The sequence below is a fragment of the Mus pahari genome, chromosome 12 (assembly GCF_900095145.1).
Source record: "Mus pahari chromosome 12, PAHARI_EIJ_v1.1, whole genome shotgun sequence".
NCBI lineage: Eukaryota > Metazoa > Chordata > Mammalia > Rodentia > Muridae > Mus > Mus pahari.
In genome coordinates this window covers 17,529,438-17,548,619 of record NC_034601.1, presented here as the reverse complement: position 1 = coordinate 17,548,619, position 19,182 = coordinate 17,529,438, and the positions used below count along the sequence as shown (strand labels likewise).

The 19,182-nt window shown below is 44.8% G+C and overlaps 1 protein-coding gene across 1 annotated transcript in view; it reads left to right on the top strand.

The window, feature by feature from the left end:
- Nucleotides 1–1,709: 1,709 nt before the first annotated feature.
- The window catches only part of Igf2bp2 (insulin like growth factor 2 mRNA binding protein 2), a 100,773-nt gene continuing 83,300 nt past the window's right edge, over nt 1,710–19,182 (top strand). The window contains exons 1-2 of the mRNA XM_021209951.2: nt 1,710–1,951; nt 3,430–3,490. Of these exons, the coding sequence (XP_021065610.1) occupies nt 1,774–1,951; nt 3,430–3,490 (239 nt within the window). The 5' untranslated portion in view covers nt 1,710–1,773. The remainder of the gene's footprint in view (nt 1,952–3,429; nt 3,491–19,182) is intronic.

Below are 19,182 nucleotides of genomic sequence, written 5' to 3'. Positions count from 1 at the left end.
GTTTGGCCACAAACATTTGACATGTTTGAAAATGTAACGCAGCATAAAAGGCTTACTAACCTTTCAGCAAGGGAGATCACCAGCCCATGGCAATTCCTTGTCTTCTGTAGCCTGTAACTATGACTTACTGAGAATGGGCAAACATATCCTTACAAAGATGACCAGCCTGATTAGGAGCCTTCATTCAGGTAAATAATCCGAAGGCGGCTTCCAGGCTGCTGGGATTCGTGCACACACAAGGCGTTTTCACTGGCGAGTTTCTTCCACATTTTACCCAGGCAGCATCTATCCCTGGTTTATCTGTCAGTCTGGGCAACTCCATCAAAGCCCTATCCCCAGTTCTAGGAGCAGTAAAACCCAGAGAGGAAAATGGGTGAATATTTGATGAAAGCTGGTATTGAAATGTCAGTAAATATCTAGATGAGAAAGAATTCATCACTTCCTTATCAAGACCAGTAATTAAGGACCGCTCCCCCCTGCCCAGTCTCCCCAGTTTTTAAGTTCCCCTGGGCAGAGAAATGGAAGCAAAGTGCAGTGTGTCACATATTACTTAGCTAGACTTTTATGTCACCCTCCCAAGGGGTGGTTGTTTTATTTTCTTTAGGGATATAAGTTAGGCTCAGGGATGTTTGGGGCATACTGCTGGGTCTGAGTATAGAAGAGACAGGCCTTGTACCCTATGGCCCATGGTGACTTCTCCACCCAGACATACCTCCCAACAGGGACCTAAAAACCAAGGAACACTTCCTGGATCACACTCAGAAGTCCAAAGCCATCTCACCTCAAAATCCCTCCATTCTTCTCTGGAGCCCATTATTTCCACAATTCCCACGGGGCCATGTGACTTAGATTGCCTCTAGGCAATCTGTCTGGCTCCTTCCCGGGAGAGGGTCTAGGACCCTGCCTCTTCCGTCCTCCGCGTGGAAGGACAACTTTCCTCTCTAGTTCCTTCCAGAGTTCAGGGAACGCCTACCAAGTCTGGGACTGAAACCGGCCCCTCAGCCTGTGTGCATCGTCTCCTCGGCCATCACCTGGCTCTCCTTTCTTCTTTTGGGAAACCGAGGCTCCGCGCCGCGGTAACTTTTCTAGGATACACGGTCTGGGGGAGGGGACCCGTGTGTTCCTCTGTCCTTTGACCACATGCGCCCCCTTCTCCAAGAGCTTGACTCGCAGCGAGTCTCTAGATCCGTGCATGGCTCCGGACGCGCGGGGAAAGTTGTCAGCCCTGGCATGCAGAGCTCTCCTCGAGGTGCACCTCACTGGCCCCGCGCCCACGTCGCGTCCACCTTGCACACACCCCGCCCACGTCCGCGCCCCTCACCTCCCGCGCGCCGCCTGGCTCCGCCGCTCCCGTCCCAGTTCGGGCCACCACCGCCGCTTCCGCCCGCCGGGCGCGCAGCCTGGGAGCGCCGAGCCCTCGGAGCGCGCGGCGCGGGACGGGCAGGGCGCGCACTCTCGGCGGTGCACACGCCGCTCCAACTCTCAGGCAAGCGGGGTGCGTCCTCCGCCCGCCGCCGCCGCCCCGGCACCGGGAGGCAGAGCAAGCGCTTTGTCCGCACGCCCGCCCGGGACTCTGCCCGGAGGAGGCAGCCGCGCCGAGTCCCCGCCTCCGCCTCTGCCCCCGGGCGGGCCGGGCCGGCCGCGGTGGGGGGAGCCAGGCTGAGGGCGAGGGTGGGGGCGGGGGCGGGCGCAGGAGGAGAGAGGAGGGCAGCGGAGGCGGCGGGAGCGCCGGGTGCCGGGCCGGGGGAGCCGCGGGCTCTCGGGAAGACGCGGATGATGAACAAGCTGTACATTGGGAACCTGAGCCCCGCCGTCACCGCCGACGACCTCCGGCAGCTCTTCGGGGACAGGAAGCTGCCCCTGGCGGGACAGGTCCTACTCAAGTCCGGCTACGCCTTCGTGGACTACCCCGACCAGAACTGGGCCATCCGCGCCATCGAGACCCTCTCGGGTGAGCACTCGCGCTGCCCACGCCTCGCCTCGCCGGCTCGGGACGGCGGCAGCGGGGAGGCCGAGCCCCATGGGCCGCGCCCGCCGCGACTCCCGAGCCCTCACGCTCACTTTCACGCACCAGCCCCGCGACTCTCGCGGCGGGCTGGCTCCGGGATGGCCGGCTGCCCTGCCCCCACCGCGGGGGCTAACACAGACCCTTGGGCCTCAGAGTCGGGGCGACCCTGTACCCCTCCGAGGGTCCCCAGGCTCGCTGGCTCCCTAGGAGCGCCCCTGGAGTGCCCAGCTGCTCTCCAGAGCTTCCCCCGCCCCCACCTTTGCAGTCCCCCGTTTTTCTTTTTCTAGACCCTTCTAGTACCCCCTTTGCCAGGGACCCCCCAAATCCAGCATCTCCTCTCCTCCTAGCCAGACCTTCCTTCCCATGCCTCGTGCCAAAGACCTCTTGTCCTCTGTCGTCTCCCAAGCCGCACTCTCCTTTTGAGACCCCCCTCTTGTCTTCTGGCCCCCCACTTTCGGCATCTCCTCGACTTCACCTACTGAACCCTTCGAGGTCTTGGGGTTTTTCCCCACCCGGCCCTTGTCGGACTGCACATCTCCCTCGGTCCTTTCCCGAAGCTCAGTTCCCTCTCTCTGGTCTCGGAAGCGCTCCTATTTTTCCCTGAATTTTTTGTCCGATTTTATTGAGAAGAACTCGGGGCTGGGGGCTTTCCGCCTCCCGTCTCCCCGCCTCCTGCTCGGCCAGAAGCACCTTTTTACGAGGTACCCTGTCTCAACTCGGTGGGGGCCCGGGCTGAGAACCGGGAAAGAGGCGACCGGGGGGCCCGCGAGCGCGCTGGAGCCCGGACGGGAGTCGGAGCGCGACACACTCGCCCGCGCGCGCGCTCCCAGCTCGCATCCCGCACACGCACGCGGCGGGCCACGCTCTCGGGGGCCTGGGACCCCCGACCCCGCAAGGGGACCCCCTTCCTTGGGAAACATGTGCGGCGGGGCAAGCTGGCGAGACCTTTGGGTCACCCCAAAGCAGGCGTCCGCAGAGCCAGGGACTCCTTCGCGTGTCCCCGGGGCCGCGGGCAGAGAGGGCAGGGGGCGAGCGCCTGGGAGCCTCCGGGTCCCGGGATGGCGGGATGGGGTGCTGGGGGCCGGAGAGACCGAGGCGCGCCAGCCTTGCAGCTTGAGTTTCAAATGAGCTCATCTTTTCAAATTGGCGCCGCTCTTTATTAAATGTGTTTTTCCGGTAATGCCACCCACAGCTATACCTGGGGTCGGAACCGGGCTCGCGCCCGTCCCTCCTCGCTCGTTACCCGGGGCGTCCACTTTTCATCACAGTTGGCGCTAAGTTCGCCCAGCTGCGGCCGGGTGGAGACCCCTTGAAGACTCCAGAAGGCGGAGCCCGAGCGCGGAATAGTGTGCGAGCCCCTCCTTGACCCCCGCGGGTTTGACTCTGGGAGGTTCTGAGTGCTTTAAATTTCTGTTTTAAAGGTAAAGTGGAATTGCATGGGAAAATCATGGAAGTTGACTACTCAGTCTCTAAAAAGCTAAGGTAAATATATTTTGCCTAGTTCTTTTTTTCTTTACCCCTTCTGTGATTGGGCTTCCATACGTATAACTAAAGAAATACGCTCAGCTTTAAAAAAAAAAAAAAGTGTCTCTGGTTTTTAAAGGGGCTTTTGTTGGTTTTGTTAGTGGACATTCATAGCTTCAAAAGTTATTATTGTTATTATTTATTATTTTACTTATTCTATAAGGTATTTTCTGTGCTTGCAAACTGTTCGGTGCCTAATTAGGGGTCGGGATGGAGAACACTAGGTGGATTCAGTTGGCTGTGACCGATTAAGTTGTTTATCATAAATTGCCTTTTACTCCCCTCCCGCATCCCTACCCCCAGCACAATAGCAAACTTCCTGTGAGATGTTAAGACTAAATATTTACTGTGTCAGCTGAATTGCTGAACTAAACCATGCGATTAATTACTTTTTTTGCATAGTTTAGTGATAAATTATAAAATAATTCAGTAAATAAGGAGGCTTTTTTGGGACAGTATTCTAAAGAAGTAGCATGTTTGTATTGGGTTCAGGGAGAAGCCAGACTTTAGCAACTGAAGCGCTGGGCTTGGATCCCCCAGCACTTTGTTGTTACTGTTGCTTTAGAGAAACGTTGGGGGGATAAACAACGTCGCGGGGAAGTCGATAGTTAGCTATTGTTAATGAAGGAGTAACACGCTCTTTGGGGGTTGGGTTTCCCCAGTGATTCTCTACGAAAGAATGAAGGGGAACGTCTTTGTCTAAAGCTCATTGTGGACTTTAAATTGGGAGTCTTTATTCTTTCTACCCCCACCCACCACGTGTCCTAACTTAGTTTTCTATCCCATTAACTAACGTCTCTTCGCCGTTCTTCATTAAGCATCTGAATTGGGGAGGCAGAGTCTGATTTTTTTCCACCTCCTTAGTCTGAGGTAGATGCTCATGCTCTGTATCAGAATTGAGAACTTTTAAAGCAAATTAATTTTATAAATACTTGGATGTGTTGGAGGGTCTTAAAAAAAACATTGTGTGCACAGTTCTACATACATCATAATGTAACAGAATGTTTGGAAATGATTGTGCCACATTAGAAAACTGTTTTAATACTTTTGTTTTTGAAAAGTTAAGAATTATGATTTGCAGTCTGGGCTGTTACACTGAACGGATTCTTATGTTGAAAATGTGTAGCTGATTGTCTGTAAAGTGTATTATTCTTATATATTTTCCTTCAGTGGTATTTTTTTAAGTTGGGATGTGTAAGGGGATGTATTCTGTGATGCTAAATGCATGCTGTAAGTTTAAATCATTCCTCTCTTAATAGTTGAAGATTTGATGAATAATGTTAGAACCATTGAGAATCCTTAAGGCACTATGCATCTATAAATATTTCATTTTTGTTGGCTGTCTTGCTCTTGTTTGGAGATTAAAATTAACAAAAGTCACTAATTTTTTAACTGAGATTATTTGATTCCACAATGCAGTGTGTATCATTTAATTTTGAAAATAAGTGAAGTACTAGTTTATTTAGAGTCATCGTGATCACCTAAAACTTATCAACAAAAAGACCACTTTGTTTTTGTTTTTAAATGTTGGGGTTGTTTGTTTTTTGGCTGAAGTGTCACGTAATTCTGCTTATATGGTTTCAAAAAGTAGTCATGACGAGTTTTAGCATAAATTAAATAAATAGTCTAGGGCTTCTATAGTCTTAGGAATAAACGATTTCTTTGAACATGTTGACATTATGAAATAACTTGGAGGAATCTGAGAGCAGGCTGTGTGATTGACTACACCTGAAGACAGTTAACATTCCAAATGCATGGGAAGTCTGCAGGAGAGAGGCTAGAGCCTCCCCCCACCCCCCCNCCCCCCCCAGTTTAAAATCAAAAGTTATCTCTTGCTGTGCTAAGGGGAGAAGGCTAAACTGGTTGGAATTGATTAGCTGAGGTCCTCCTTCTGGGATGAGACATCATTAATTCTCCATAATTCTGGGCACAACTATGCCTTGTGGTTTAAAAGAACAACAGCAAAACCCAAACAAACAAAAAACAGGGTACTGTGACATTTAAGACCAAAGCTTTCATGTTATGCAGTGATTATTTTTTTTTTGTTCTTTTGTTGTTTTTTGATGCAAATTGACAAGTTGGAAGTAAATTTGTGAATTATGGGGGTAAGTGCTATATGTGGGATTTGAGTTTTGTAGAGAGAAAACAAGTTATTCTCTCTTGTTTGCCTCTTTGAAAAAAATGATTCAACAATTGAGTGCTAATTTTTTTTAAATATTGTCATTGTTTCTTTGATTTCTTAGGGAAATCACATCTATATCCCAAATACTTTTTTTTCTTTTTAAGCTAATGATAGTTTGTAAGATGCTTTAGTCTTTGTGGAATTGTTGGCATGCTTTTTGCTTACCACTGGGGCTTCAGTTAAATCACATAGCATCATTTTATACCGGTGGCTACAAAGTAGACAGACTAGACACTGCTGTTTTCTTAGACACCCTGGAGAAGATTCTTTTTCTTTGTGCTACATATGTTTCATTCTTTGTAAGTGCAAATTATTGTCTGGCCTGGCATGCCATCATTTGTCCCACTTACATTCTACTTGATTTCAGTCTGCTGAATACAATTTTTTTTCTGTATTCATATAGTAAGTACCTGTAGGTCAAAGATTTGAAGAAGAAAAACAATGATAACTTTAAAAGTGCTGTTAAAAGTTATGGAAACTTTCTTGATAGAAATTTTACTTTGGGTACTGCTGAAAGTTTGTCTAAAAAGTCATGTCTGCACACTGGTACACATATTGCATAAGTTGTGTTGACCTAAGACATGCTAACTTGAATGTGCTTTTGTCCCTAAAGTTGAATGATTCTGTGAGAAATAGAACTTAAAAAAGCAGGCAGTACCTGCCCACTTCTAGGAAGTAGCTGACTGATGGTAGAGTACCTGCCCACTTCTAGGAAGTAGCTGACTGATGGTAGATAGGGTTCTATTGGGACAGTTAGATCCTCTGAGGCGGAGAAGGGAAAGCTGTGAATCTGTCTTTCATGAGTTAAAAATCAGTAATTGTCTTCTCTCCAATGCAAATGAATTTGGACTCCTATAGGAATGCTAAAGAAAACAGTATCCCAATTGTATTTTGCTTGTATGTACTACATTGTGTATGGCTGAATTAAATACCAACCCCCCCCTAAAACCCACCCTACTTCCAGCCCTCCCTGTAACAAAGGCTTTTTCTGCATTAATTTTTAATTTTCTAGAAACAAGAAAGACCTTATTAGTTTTAAATCTTATTTAGTAGCCTTCTATTTCAAGACTTTGTTGAATTAGAAAGTAATGGCTGGATTTAATTATATATGTGGATAGATTAATACAATGTCACATGAATATTAAACTGTAAAGTCACAGATTTAGCTTTAAAATTGCAGTAGCACATTTTTAAAAATATGAACCTTTTTTTTTTTCTTATTTTCTAGACAACACACATTTTCCTGATCTCTAGAAATAAGTGTTTGGGTTGGAATAGAAATGGTAAAGAAAAAATTACTTGGTATTTAGACAACAATGTAGTCTTGAAGTGTTTGTAAGAGGCTAGCATTTAACTTTTTATATATTGTTAAACATTAAAAACAAATGAGGTCTAAAAATAAAATATATTTTATTTTAGTTTTTTTTTTTTTGGTTTTTTTTCGAGACAGGGTTTTATAGAAGTATTTAAATACTTAAACTTTAATTCGAAAAGAGAATTGATACATAGTCCATTTTCTATATTGTGCTTTATAATAATAACATTCATTTGCAACTATAGATAATAAAATGACCACTAAGAAGCCCCTTAAGAGTTGTGTTAAGCTGAGGTTGTCATTTCATAGATGAGGGGAAATTAATAATATTTGGAGAAAGCCTTTTATATATCATGGTCTGAAGTATATTTTCTTTAAGAAATGATTTTACCTTTTAAAATACATTTAAAAGATTAGAAGATTCAAAACTAATTACATGTGAAAATGATTTTATCTTTTTAAATGTGTGTGTGGAGTGTGTGTGGTGTGTGTGTAGTTTGCTCTAAGTTTCTTAGTGCATTGAAGAGGAATGTTAATGATGTTGTATTGTGTATAAAAGAACAGAGACCCGGACAAATTTGTCACAAGACAGAAAAGCATTAAAAAAAAAATTCTTCTAGAACTATTTATACATGTTTGATATTTTCTAAATATCTGCTATCTACAACTGAATCACTATTCTATGTCTCAGTTGGTCACTTGTTACTGGACTAAATTGTCACCCCTCTGATTGAGCAGTGTGTGTGTGTGTACTCTGGGGTAGGGGCAGTAGTTTTACACAGATCAAGTAGCAAGACAAAGAGGAGATCTTTAATTGAGCCACCGTTACTCTGAGTTTCAGTTCAGACAAAGCTAATGAAAATCACTAGATGATTGAAACTCACAAATGAAGGCACACATAATGCCATCTTCCCGAGTGATGCCCAGCTCTTACAGGTGCCAGCCAGGACACAGACACCTGCAGAAGACTGTACAGTGCCAAAACTACCTTCTTAGAGTTCTCTCAAATTCAATTCCATGAAGGCTTTGCTCTCCCTAACACACACACACACACACACACACACACACACACTTTCATTTTATTTTTAAGACACAGTCTCTCTGTGGAACCCCAGCTGTTCCTGAATCCATGAACCTCTTTGCCTCTGCCTCCTGAGTGCTGGGATCATAGGCAACACACTACTGTGCCCAGCTTTTAAAGTGTGTTACTGCATGGGAATGTTCACTTAGAGATGCTGTACATGGGAAGGTGCTTTGTTATTTTTGCACAAGTAATTATGGATCAGTTTTTATTAGAAGAGGCGTAGAATTGGAAGCTGTTAGAAGATTATAAATATAATTTAAGATATAATTTTAAAGAATGCATTTAAACATCTTGAGTGTATTTTCAGTTTTGTTTGTTTTATTTTTTTGGTTTTTTTGTGTTTTTTTTTTTTTAAGAGACTGTTGAGCCTTGGCTAACCTAACTTTTAAAAAAATGTGTTGCTTTGAAACTTCTAGTCAAAAGCTTAGTGTCTCAGAAACCACGTCTGACTTCTTAATTTGAGGGACAGAAGAGAGTTGTGCTTAAGAAGGCAGGCCTAAATAATTGATTTGTCTGTTTTGTTTTGTTTTTTGTTGTCACTGGGAAGTACAAATTAGTTTGGGGGAATATTCAAACAATGTTAATAAACACGTAAAAGCAAGCAAATAGCATATACCTACCAGTAAAGACAACTCTCCCCTTCTTACTTATTGCATTCAACCATTTGAAGCCTTCTGCTTTATAATTTGACTTGATGCTTACAAACTTATAATTTTCATTCGATGGCGTGGATGGTATGGGTTCTATTTTAGGCAGCAAATTGCAGAGTGTTCCCGAATTATTTTTTAAGGTTTTACTTTTCCTGTTTTGATGATGGATTTTAGTCTGGTTGCTTCACAAAATAGGGGAAAGAAATTTTTTTTTTTTTTTTTATTACAGAAAACCTTAGGTTCTGTCGCTTTCACTGTCAAAGAAGAAAAATTATAATAATGTGTCTTCAGTCTAGTTCAGAGTTGGGTGGCATGTTGATGCTGGATAAGGAAAGCAGAAACAAGGGCTTCTGTGTAAAGGACCATCATGTCCACAATCCATCCCTAAGTCCATGGTTAGACATTGCCTCCGAATAGTGATAGCCCCTACCTCCACCCCTACCCCGACCCCCAACCAATAATTTTGTATTGTTGCTTATTCTTGCATCTTTTAATTGTTTAGGTCTCTTATGTTTTTATTTCCTAAAATGCAGACACCTAGTTACAGTTTTCCTGGTCTGTTAAAGTGGGCATTTTAAGTTCAATGCTTTACCTAGCAAAGAGAAACACTTATGTGAACCTTTGCAACCAAAGGGATATTTGCAATTTATCTCATTATCATGTATTTATTTACTATATATGGAAGTGTGAATTGACTTAACAATTCTTAAAGGTTTTATGATCTGGTACTGTTATGAACACAGTACTAGAGAGCATTGTGGTAAGGTGTAGCTCCTGTGACTGCATCTTAAGTTCATACAGTAATAAAGCTATTATGGCCTCTACGACAAAAATTTTACTTTTTTAAAGTGAGATTTGGAAAAGAGGGGAAAAGGATGAGTTCTTTTCTCATCTGAGGAAGCTTAGTCTTAGAGAAATGGAGTCATTTGTCTAAGGCAGATAAATAGATTCAGTAGCAGGGAAGAACCCAGGCCAGAGGTCCAGCAGGATTTACACTTAATCAGGAAAGGCCCAGATCCCATCAGGAGTGATAGAACTTGTTTGTCAAGTGCCCAAACTTGCAACTACTTCATTCTTACCCTGGCCCAAATGATCTGCTCTTCTGCGCTACACTATTTTTATAAGAAAAATAATTAGAAATAGGCACACTTTTTTATTATTTTATTTTTTGGTTTTTCAAGGCAGGGTTTCTGTGTGTAAGAGCACTGACTGTCCTGGAACTCACTTTGTACACCAGGCTGGCCTCAAACTCATGGAGATCCACCCACCTCTGCCTCTGAGTGCTGGGATTAAAGGCATAGAGACAAGCAAGTCATTTTAAAAGCAGCATTGATCCTTGCTTTATTTCTGCTTGCCATAGACAAGAGTGTGGGGCATTTATCCAGGGAGGTATTTAGTGGTTTTGTTTATACTGTTTCGTTTTTTTAGTGGTTACATTCTTTGTATTAAGAAATAGGACACCGGGGCATGGTGGCGCACGCCTTTATTTCCAGCACTCAGGAGGCAGAGGCAGGTGAATTTCTGAGTTCGAGGCCAGCCTGGTCTAAAAAGTGAGTTCCAGGACAGCCAGGGCTACACAGGAAACCCTGTCTCGAAAAACCAAAAACCAAACCAAACCAAACCAAAACAAGAAATAGGACAGTGCTAAGAAGGACATTCCTCATTGGGGACAGTGGCACACACACCTTTGATCCCAGTCTACATAGCAAATTTAAGGGGAGCCAGGGCTACATAGAGAGACCCTGTCTGTCCCAGTAGGCCATAAAACCAAAACAGGACAGTGGGCTCAACATTTGAGCCACAAATTAGGCACTGACTTTGGTTCTGGTCAACATTGTATCCCTTTTGGCAAAGTTGAAGAATTCACCTGGTGGGCTTCTCCTGGCTCAGCCTGTTGCAGGAGGCAGTGCTGTGTTTTGACTGTTTCCTTGGTGGGAGCTGCCAGTCTTCCTTCCTCTGCTTCATTTTCTGTGTGAAGGTCTTTGACCTCTGCTTTGAGTATAAATGAAGGTATGCCATGAATGGAGTCAATTTCTTAATGACATACTCACTCGTGATCTGAGTGGATGTGTAGTGCCCTTCATCTCTTAACTGTAATGTTTTCCTGAACTCACCATTTGGTTTCCTTTTGTGGACTCTCATGGTAGTGGTGGTGGGACAGAGAGAGGAATTATCAAGGGAAAAAAAAAAAAAGTGGGTGAAGGGTTAATGTCTGACTTATGCGGGTCTTCAAGTTGTACAGCTCAGGGCTTGATGTGGCATTTTCTATGTAGCTGTGACTCAGAGGATGGGACAGGAAGAGAGTAACTAATAATTACTGAGTGGTAGCTACATCTTGTGCATTTGTGGCTGTTTCTTTTCTTTAGTAACATGAAACTCATTTTCTTCTATAGAGGGAGGTGGTACATATTTTTAAATGAACTTTTTATTGATTCTTTGTGTTTCACAATATGTACCCTACTCTGACTCATCCCCCCCCAGCCCTCCACCCTTGCAAACCCCCCCCATAAAATAAAAAAATAAAAAAAAAAGCAAAACAAAGCATAGAAAACATGCCATTATGGATGCTGTCATATGTCACAGTGTGTCCCACAGTGTAGCCCTCTGTCCACACGTCTTTACTTCGGATGCTTGTTGCAATGAGTCACTGGTCTGCTTTGAAGTCTCTGGCTTCTGTGATGCTATCAGTATTGGATCCTCACCTGGTCTCTTCCGGGTTATCCTGTCGTTGCGTGCGCTGTGTCATGTATATCCTGCAGCAGGACCAGCAGGACAGCTCTCTCACAAGCCCCAGCAGTGAAGGTGGTACTTTTTTAACCATAAGATAATATTATGAAATGTGTTAAATTGTGAAGGATAATTTCTTTCCTCAGTCAAGATCCTGAAGAAGGTAGCTTAAGGTGTCAGAAGATACTGTGTGTGTGTGTGTGTGTGTGTGTGTGTGTGTGTGTGTGTGTGTGTTTTCAAGGCAGGGTTTCTTAGTGCAGCCCTGGTTATCTCAGACTCACTTCATAGATCAGGCTGGCCTAGAACTCAAGAGCCTGCCTGGCATTAAAGGTGTACACCACCACACCTGGCTTAGGAGATGCATTTTTTTTTTTTTTTAATATGTATTTTCTTTTACCCTTTTCACTTTGAGAATCGAAGCAAAAAACCTGAGTGGCCTTCCTGTGTGCAGGTAGCTTGCTGTCAGTCGCCATTGAATGAGATGCTGGCAATGCTGCTGTGTGGGCCTTTGTCTCCCCTTGGAACCTTTCCCTTTAGCTCCTTGTCTCTGATGTTAACAACCCTACTTTGAAAAATAGATGTTTTTTTCCTTCAAATTGTATGCTCAGAGTTCTGAAGTGCAGTTCTCTTGTGTATTTCTTTGTCAGATGTCGATGATGAAAGATTAACACAGAAAGAGCGTTTAGTCCTCTCATTGATTAAGAAAGAAAGGAGGGAGGAAGGGAGGGGGTGCCAAGGAAACAGGGCGCTGGGTGGCTGAAGCCTGGGGTGCAGCTCTGTTCTCTAGGATTCCAGAGCACTGGAGGAGCGGGCGGTGTTTCCAGAGCAGCCAGAGCTGGGCAGCTCTGTAACCTTTCTTTCCGTGACAATGGAAGCCTCCTGGTGTGCCTGCTCTGCTCACCAGGTTCCCTTCCTTAAGCCCCTGCGTGGACCGTGTCCTCTACCCCTGCTTTCCCGGTTGCATTTATGCCAGGAAAGCCGGCCGTGCAGGCCTGGTGTGTATGCTAGCCCCGGTGTCCCCTGCCGCCCAAGGTTTGGGGCAGCTCAGGAGGCACGCGTGTGCTTGCTCAGTGTGTTGGAGTGCGTGATCTCTGTGGCGCACAACTTCCCTGCACGGTGCAGCTGACACACCAGCTTCTATGGGTGTGGGGCCACGCGCTGCAGAGTTTTTGTAAATGGTTGAAAGATTGGGGGGGGGGGNGGGGGGGAAGAGTTTCCTCGTGGTGAAGGTTTTCCCTCATTAAGTGCAGTTGTCTGCATTCTTTGCAAAAGGAAGGCATCTTTCTCATTCCCTTCTTAATTATTGAAGGATAGAAAAGAAATCTGGATATGTGACTCATCTGACTCCTGCATCCAGCTAATGCCTTGACGCCTGGACACGGGTGCTTGATGGAACACCTGAGAAGGAGGGAATTAAAAAAAAAAAAAAAAAAGGCTAATGGCTTAAGTTTTTAAATCTTAGCTGCCTTTCTTAAAATTTTACACATTTTGTCTGTTCATCACAAAATATCCAAGATGACAGAAATAGGACTGAGAATTTGTAAGAGGGCATTTTGTTTTTGGTGTTAAAGAGGCCTGGGATCATTGTAGTTGCATCTTTAGACTTTTTGCCCTAGAAAAGTTAGTTCTTTTGTTCATCGATTTTCATATAAATGGATCGACATGCATATCTATTTCAGGAATACTACCAAAACTGATTTGTAGCTTTAGTAGGGTTGTTGTTGTTGTTGTTGTTTGTTTTTATTTTTGTAGACAAGGTTTCTTTCTCTGTGTAGCCCTGAGTGTTCTGAACTCACTCTGTAGACCAGGCTGGCCTGGAACTCAGAGATCCGCCTGCCTCTGCCTTCTGAGTGCTGGGATTAAAGGCTACTACTGCCTAGCAGGTTATGGGTTAGTTTACATGTGATGATTATGATCACAGCGTTATTTCTGCCTACCTGACAGATTTCAAGGCTAGACTCTGAATTTGACTTTCCACAGCAGTGGTTTGTAGCACTGTCCCACAGAGTCTGTGACTGAGGCTCGCTGAGTTGATTTATGGGGACAAGGAGTAGCTGTGTGTTCTGGAGAACTCCGTGCTCGTGGCTGAGCTGGTGGCTGCTCTAGACACCTTAGCTGCCTCTCAAATTTGGTTTAGAAAGGGATGTGGTATTGAGAAAAAAAGCCTACCGGTGTGTGAGGTCTGGGTGATCTTAAGCCAGGCTTTGATTGGTTTACAGAGCACCCAGCCCCTCTCCTGGTCCCCCAGGCACCTTCCCTCTTGTGTGGTGGCCTTCTGGCCTCTGTCACTTTCACTTTAGAAACTGCTTTGCCAGTTGCAATGGCAGGCTCCCAAATCTATGGATTTTCCTGTAGTCGACAACAGTTTCCTTTAGGAACTTCTAGGCAAGCAGCCCTTTACAGATTCACTGGAGTCACCTATGAGTGGTGACATGGGACCCTTACCTGAGAGGGACAAGCTTTTGCTTTAGGCTTTCTTGTTCTCTTAACCAGTTGCGGCCACACAGGAGTAGTAACATAATCTTGAAAACATTAAACGGGTTAGATTGACAACCAGGGAGTCAGATGGGGCGGGAGTTTTCATACTCTTTCCATATCACATGGAGTTTATTCAGAAAAAGGGTATTACCCTTAAAAAAGGCTAAAAATAGAAAGGTGGCTGATTGGAACGTGGAAGGGTATTGTGGGAGTGTGAGGAGGACAGTTGGGTGAATGTAAACAAAGCCCATTACATCCACGTATGTAAGAACAGGAAAACGTCCTAATGAAATCCATGTGTTACATGTAACTAATATCTGTTAATAAAAGCATTCTTTTAAGAAGGGCCAGCAAGATGGCTCAGCAGGCAAAAGCACTTGTCAATCAAACCCGATAATCTGAACTCAGCCTCCAAGAATCAACTCCTGCAAACTGTCCTCCGACCTTCATGTGCCTGCTGTGGCACACCCATGCTCAGACTCACACAAACATGGCACAGGAGAGCATGCGCGCACGTGTGTGCACAGCAAACACACACACACACAAATAAATAAAAACAAGTTTAAAACTTATTTAAAGATTGTAAACAGAGTACAAAACAAGCCATTTAAATTTATCATGTAAATTTTATTTTATCGTTGGGGAGGCTAGTGCCCCACAGCATGTGGGTGAGAAACTGGGAGTGCCTCCTTCTGCCTTGTGGGTTGGAGTGGTAAACTCAGGTGAGCGCCTTCACCTGCTGAGCCATGTTATTGGCCCATGATTACATTATTGATGACTAAAATGCTTTGAATAAACTGTAAAGTAGCCTTTAAATCATAGTGGTGGCATGATATTATCAGTGGTCATACCATGTAAAATAAATCCCCCCTCTTACATTTTTTTTTAATCACTTATTTTATAGGTCCCAGTAATAACTAATCACCTGAGAGTAATTATATGTCAAATACGAATTTTTGTAACATCTGTTGGTTCTCCTTATTTTATTTATTTATTTATTTATTTATTTATTTTCGAGACAGGGTTTCTCTGTATAGCCCTGGCTATCCTAGAACTCACTTTGTAGACCAGGCTGGTCTCAAACTCAGAAATCTGCCTGCCTCTGCCTCCTGAGTGCTGGGATTAAAGGCGTGTGGCAACACGCCCAGCCGGTTCTCCTTATTTTTAACTCTGAGAATTTTGTATATACTCTTCCAAACTTCTCAGACCCACCTCCCTTTCTCCCTGTCCTCACTTCAGTTTTTAAAAACTTACACCTGGTCTACAGAGTGAGTTCCAGGACAGCCAGGGCTATACGGAGAAACCCTGACTCGAAAAACCAAAAAATCAACAACAATAAAAACTTACAGCTATATAAAATCTACCAAACCCAGTTGCGGCCCCCCCTCCCAAATATACTCATCAGGGTGAGGCCATCTTTTGAAGTGTGCTCAACCCAGTGACCATGTGCTTAAAGAAAACTGCTTCTCCTTCCTTTTCCAGCAGTCATTGCCTGGCAGTAGCTCCCCGGTGGGGTGGGAGCTTACAAGCCTCTCCCCAACTCCATCTTGGAATGCTCATTGGTTTGATCTTAGCAGGCAAGCCCAGCTGTGAGCTCATGATCTACCCTGTGCTACCCTGCTTATAAACCCGCTCTGAATCTTCTGGGGATATGTAGATTCTAGTTTCTCTCCTATTGGCTTTGTCTATTGACAAAACCTGGAAGGAAAAAATAATTAAAACCACCAATTCTTTAGTCACTTTTACCTGAGGCCAGGGACTGTAGGGAGCCTGCAGGGCTTTGGAACCCCATGGGTGATGCCCAGCATGGCGCTCTGCTTGCTCTTGCTGCCTCCTGCCGTGCAGGATCAGTGACCTCATACATATATACATCCACCTTTTGCAATAAGATGAGAGCTTACAGGTTCCATTCTCAGGAATCTGTAGGCAGCAGCAGCAGATGGTGGCTGGGGGTTTCTTGAGTGTGCAGAGGAGAGCTCCAGCCGCTTGTGGCCACTGGGAGGTGTAGGGCCAGTGTTTGCAAATCTCCAAGAGAAAAATTAAACAGTTTTTAATGCAGAATCCTTATTTATATTTTACATATATTTTGCCTGTGTACTGTGGGCATGCCTGGTGCTCACAGAGGTTCAAATAGGGCATTGGATTCCCCGAAACTGGAGTTACAGTTGGTTGTGAGTCACTTTGTGGGTGCTGGGACCTGAACCTGCAATCCTCTGGCAGAGCAGCTGGTGCTCTTATCTGCTGAGCATCTCTTTAGCTCCTAATCCCTGAATTTTTAAATTTTGCTAACAGTTCAAAAATGTAAACATTGAGGATCCAGAAAGATACAGGTAGAGGTTAAAGAAGCCTCCTGGGTTAACGTTTGCTACTCTCTACCATGTGAATATCTGTATCCATAAAGTGTATGACTACACAGGAGCTGAGGACACTGTGGAGTGTGTGTGTCTGTCTGACTGTGTGTGACTGTGTGTGACTGTGTGTGAGTGAGTGATGGACTCCTGGGTTAACATTTGCTACTCTCTACCATGACTACACAGGAGCAGAAGACACTGTGGAGTGTGAGTGTGTGTGTGTGTGTGTCTGTGTCTGTGTCTGTGTGTGAGTGAGTGATGGACTCCTGGGTTAACATTTGCTACTCTCTACCATGTGAGTATCTGTATCCATAAAGTGAGTGAGTACNGTGTGTGTGTGTGTGTGTGTGACTGTATGTGAGTGAGTGATGGACTCCTGGGTTAACATTTGCTACTCTCTACCATGTGAGTATCTGTATCCATAAAGTGAATGAATACACAGGAGCTGAAGACACTGTGGAGTGTGTGTATGTGTGTGTGTGTCTCTGTGTGTGACTGTATGTGAGTGATGGAGTGTGAGTGGGTGAGTGTGAGTATGTCTGTGTATGTGAGTGAATGTGTGTGTGTGTGAGTATGTAAGTGTGTGTGTAAGAGTGACTGAGTGTGTGTGTTAGTAAATAGATGAGTGTGTGTGAGTTTGAGTGACTGTATGTGTGAGTGTACGAGTGAGTGAAGGAAGGGGTTCTGAGACAAGACAAGTCTCTGGCCCCAGCTGTCCTGAAATTCACAGAAAGATCTGCTTGCCTCTGCTTCTCTGAGTGCTGGTGTGCAGCACCACACTCTACCCACTGCCCTCTGCCCACTCTCTTAATTCATCCACGAGTGAGAAATAAGAGGAAAATCCTTCTCTCAGTAAGTTGGATGTGTTGTGTCCTCCTCATTCCCATACCCTCTGTGTGCTCATGGGGACCAGCAGTTGACATCGGCCGTTTCCTCAACCTCTTCCCCCTCCTGTCACTTTGTTTTGAGACAGAGTTTCATTAAACCTGAAGCCTGCCAGTCCTGCCATACTGCCTATCTGCTCACTGTCGGGCTCCTCGAACACTTGCTTTGTGGAGCCATCTGAAATCTCTTTAAATATAGGGAGTACATCTACTGACTATGTGTATTGTCTTACGTGCATGTCTTATACAGTACAGGCTCATATGGTAATAAAATAAATAAATAATAAATAATAATAATAAATACAGCCCTCAGTTTCCACTTAATTGGCGTAACTTGGTTCCACTCTCTGATCCACACCAAGGCAACTCTAGCAAGTGCTGTAATTCCTGTGCTAGGGAAAGGTGATTCTCTGTGTCTGGCAAACACTTTAAACTTTTGGTTCACATTTCTTTGTGGTGTGTGTATGTGGGCGCGCAGGAGAGGTCAGGGGACAGCCTTCTCTCCTCCTCCTACATAGGTTCTGGGGATGGAACACAGGGCATGGGGCTGGCTGGCAGACCTTTACAGTGTGGTTTGAATAAGGAATGCCCTCCACAGTCGGGCACATGAACACTTTTCCCCGGATGGTGGCATCATTTGGAAAGGTGTAGATGCTAGAACCTTGCCTGCTTCAGGATAAAAAGCCGTTGCTACCCAGGGCTGATCTTTGAGATTAAAAAAAAGCTTGCCGACTTCTAGTTTGTGCTTGCCGACTTCTAGTTTGCTGCCTCTGCTTTGTACTTGTGGTTGAGGGTGAGAGCTTAGAACCCTGTTCCCACTGCAGTGCCTGCCACCTATATCCATGTGTCCCCACCTGCCTGCCAAACCCCGTTCCCACTGCAGTACCTGCCACCTACTTTCATGTGTCCCCACTGTGATGGATTCTTATCCCCCTGGAACTGCAAACTAAGATAAGCCCTTTAATTTGCTTTTGGTCATGGATGTTTTGTCATAACAGCAAAAAAGTAGCAGCTATACCCATTGAGCCATCTTGCCAACTCAGATAAACACTTCTGAAAATATGACTCAGGAAAATGTCTACTATAAGGCGACATAGAATGTGTTAAATTTCTTTCTGAGAATGACTGGCCTGAGATGTGTAATCACCCCACCCCTGCTTTTTCCCCAAGTGCTAGGGTAACAGACCTGCTCCCCACTCCTGGAAAAGGCAGACAGGTTTGAAAGTAAAATAGACCAGTAAAGAAATAGATTAATGAAAAGTGGTGTGTTTAAATAGGTTTGAAAGTGTTTTGGATAGTGTTGTACTTTTTCTGTGTTTAAATTGAGGCATTTGACAACTGTTTAGATTCTGAACTTTGGCTCTGGATGCAATAAATACTCATTAAGGCCAAAGTAGAAATTATTGACTTAAGAGACATTTTCAAAAAATAAAAATAAAAACCACTCTGAGGGCTAGGATGTAGCTTGTTGGTAGAGTGCTTGCCCGGCATCAGGAAGCTATGATTCGGTCTCCAGTACTGCATAAACCTGGTGCAGTGGGTCCCCTGTCATCCCAGCATTGCAGGGGGGAGCCGTCCGAAGTTGATCCTCTGCGTAGTGAGTCAGAGCCAGTCTGTTTGTGTCAATACAGATACTACTCTGAAAACTGGAAATAACACTTTAAAACCGTGTTTTGTACTATAATTCACAAGCATGAAGAAGCTGGTCACTGAGATTCCAGCCAGCATAGGTCAGATACCAGTTTGGAATTTCCAGGATCCAAGTGGTTTCACAAAGATGGCCAACCCTAATTTGCAGAGGAGGGTGATGAAGAGAGAGGGGGGACTGGAGAGGACTGGTCTTTGGCTACATTTTTCTTCCTCTTCCTCCTCCTCTTCTTGTTTTTGGTTTTTCGAGACAGGGTTTCTCTGTATAGCCCTGGCTGTCCTGGAACTCACTCTGTAGACCAGGCTGGCCTCGAACTCAGAAATCCGCCTGC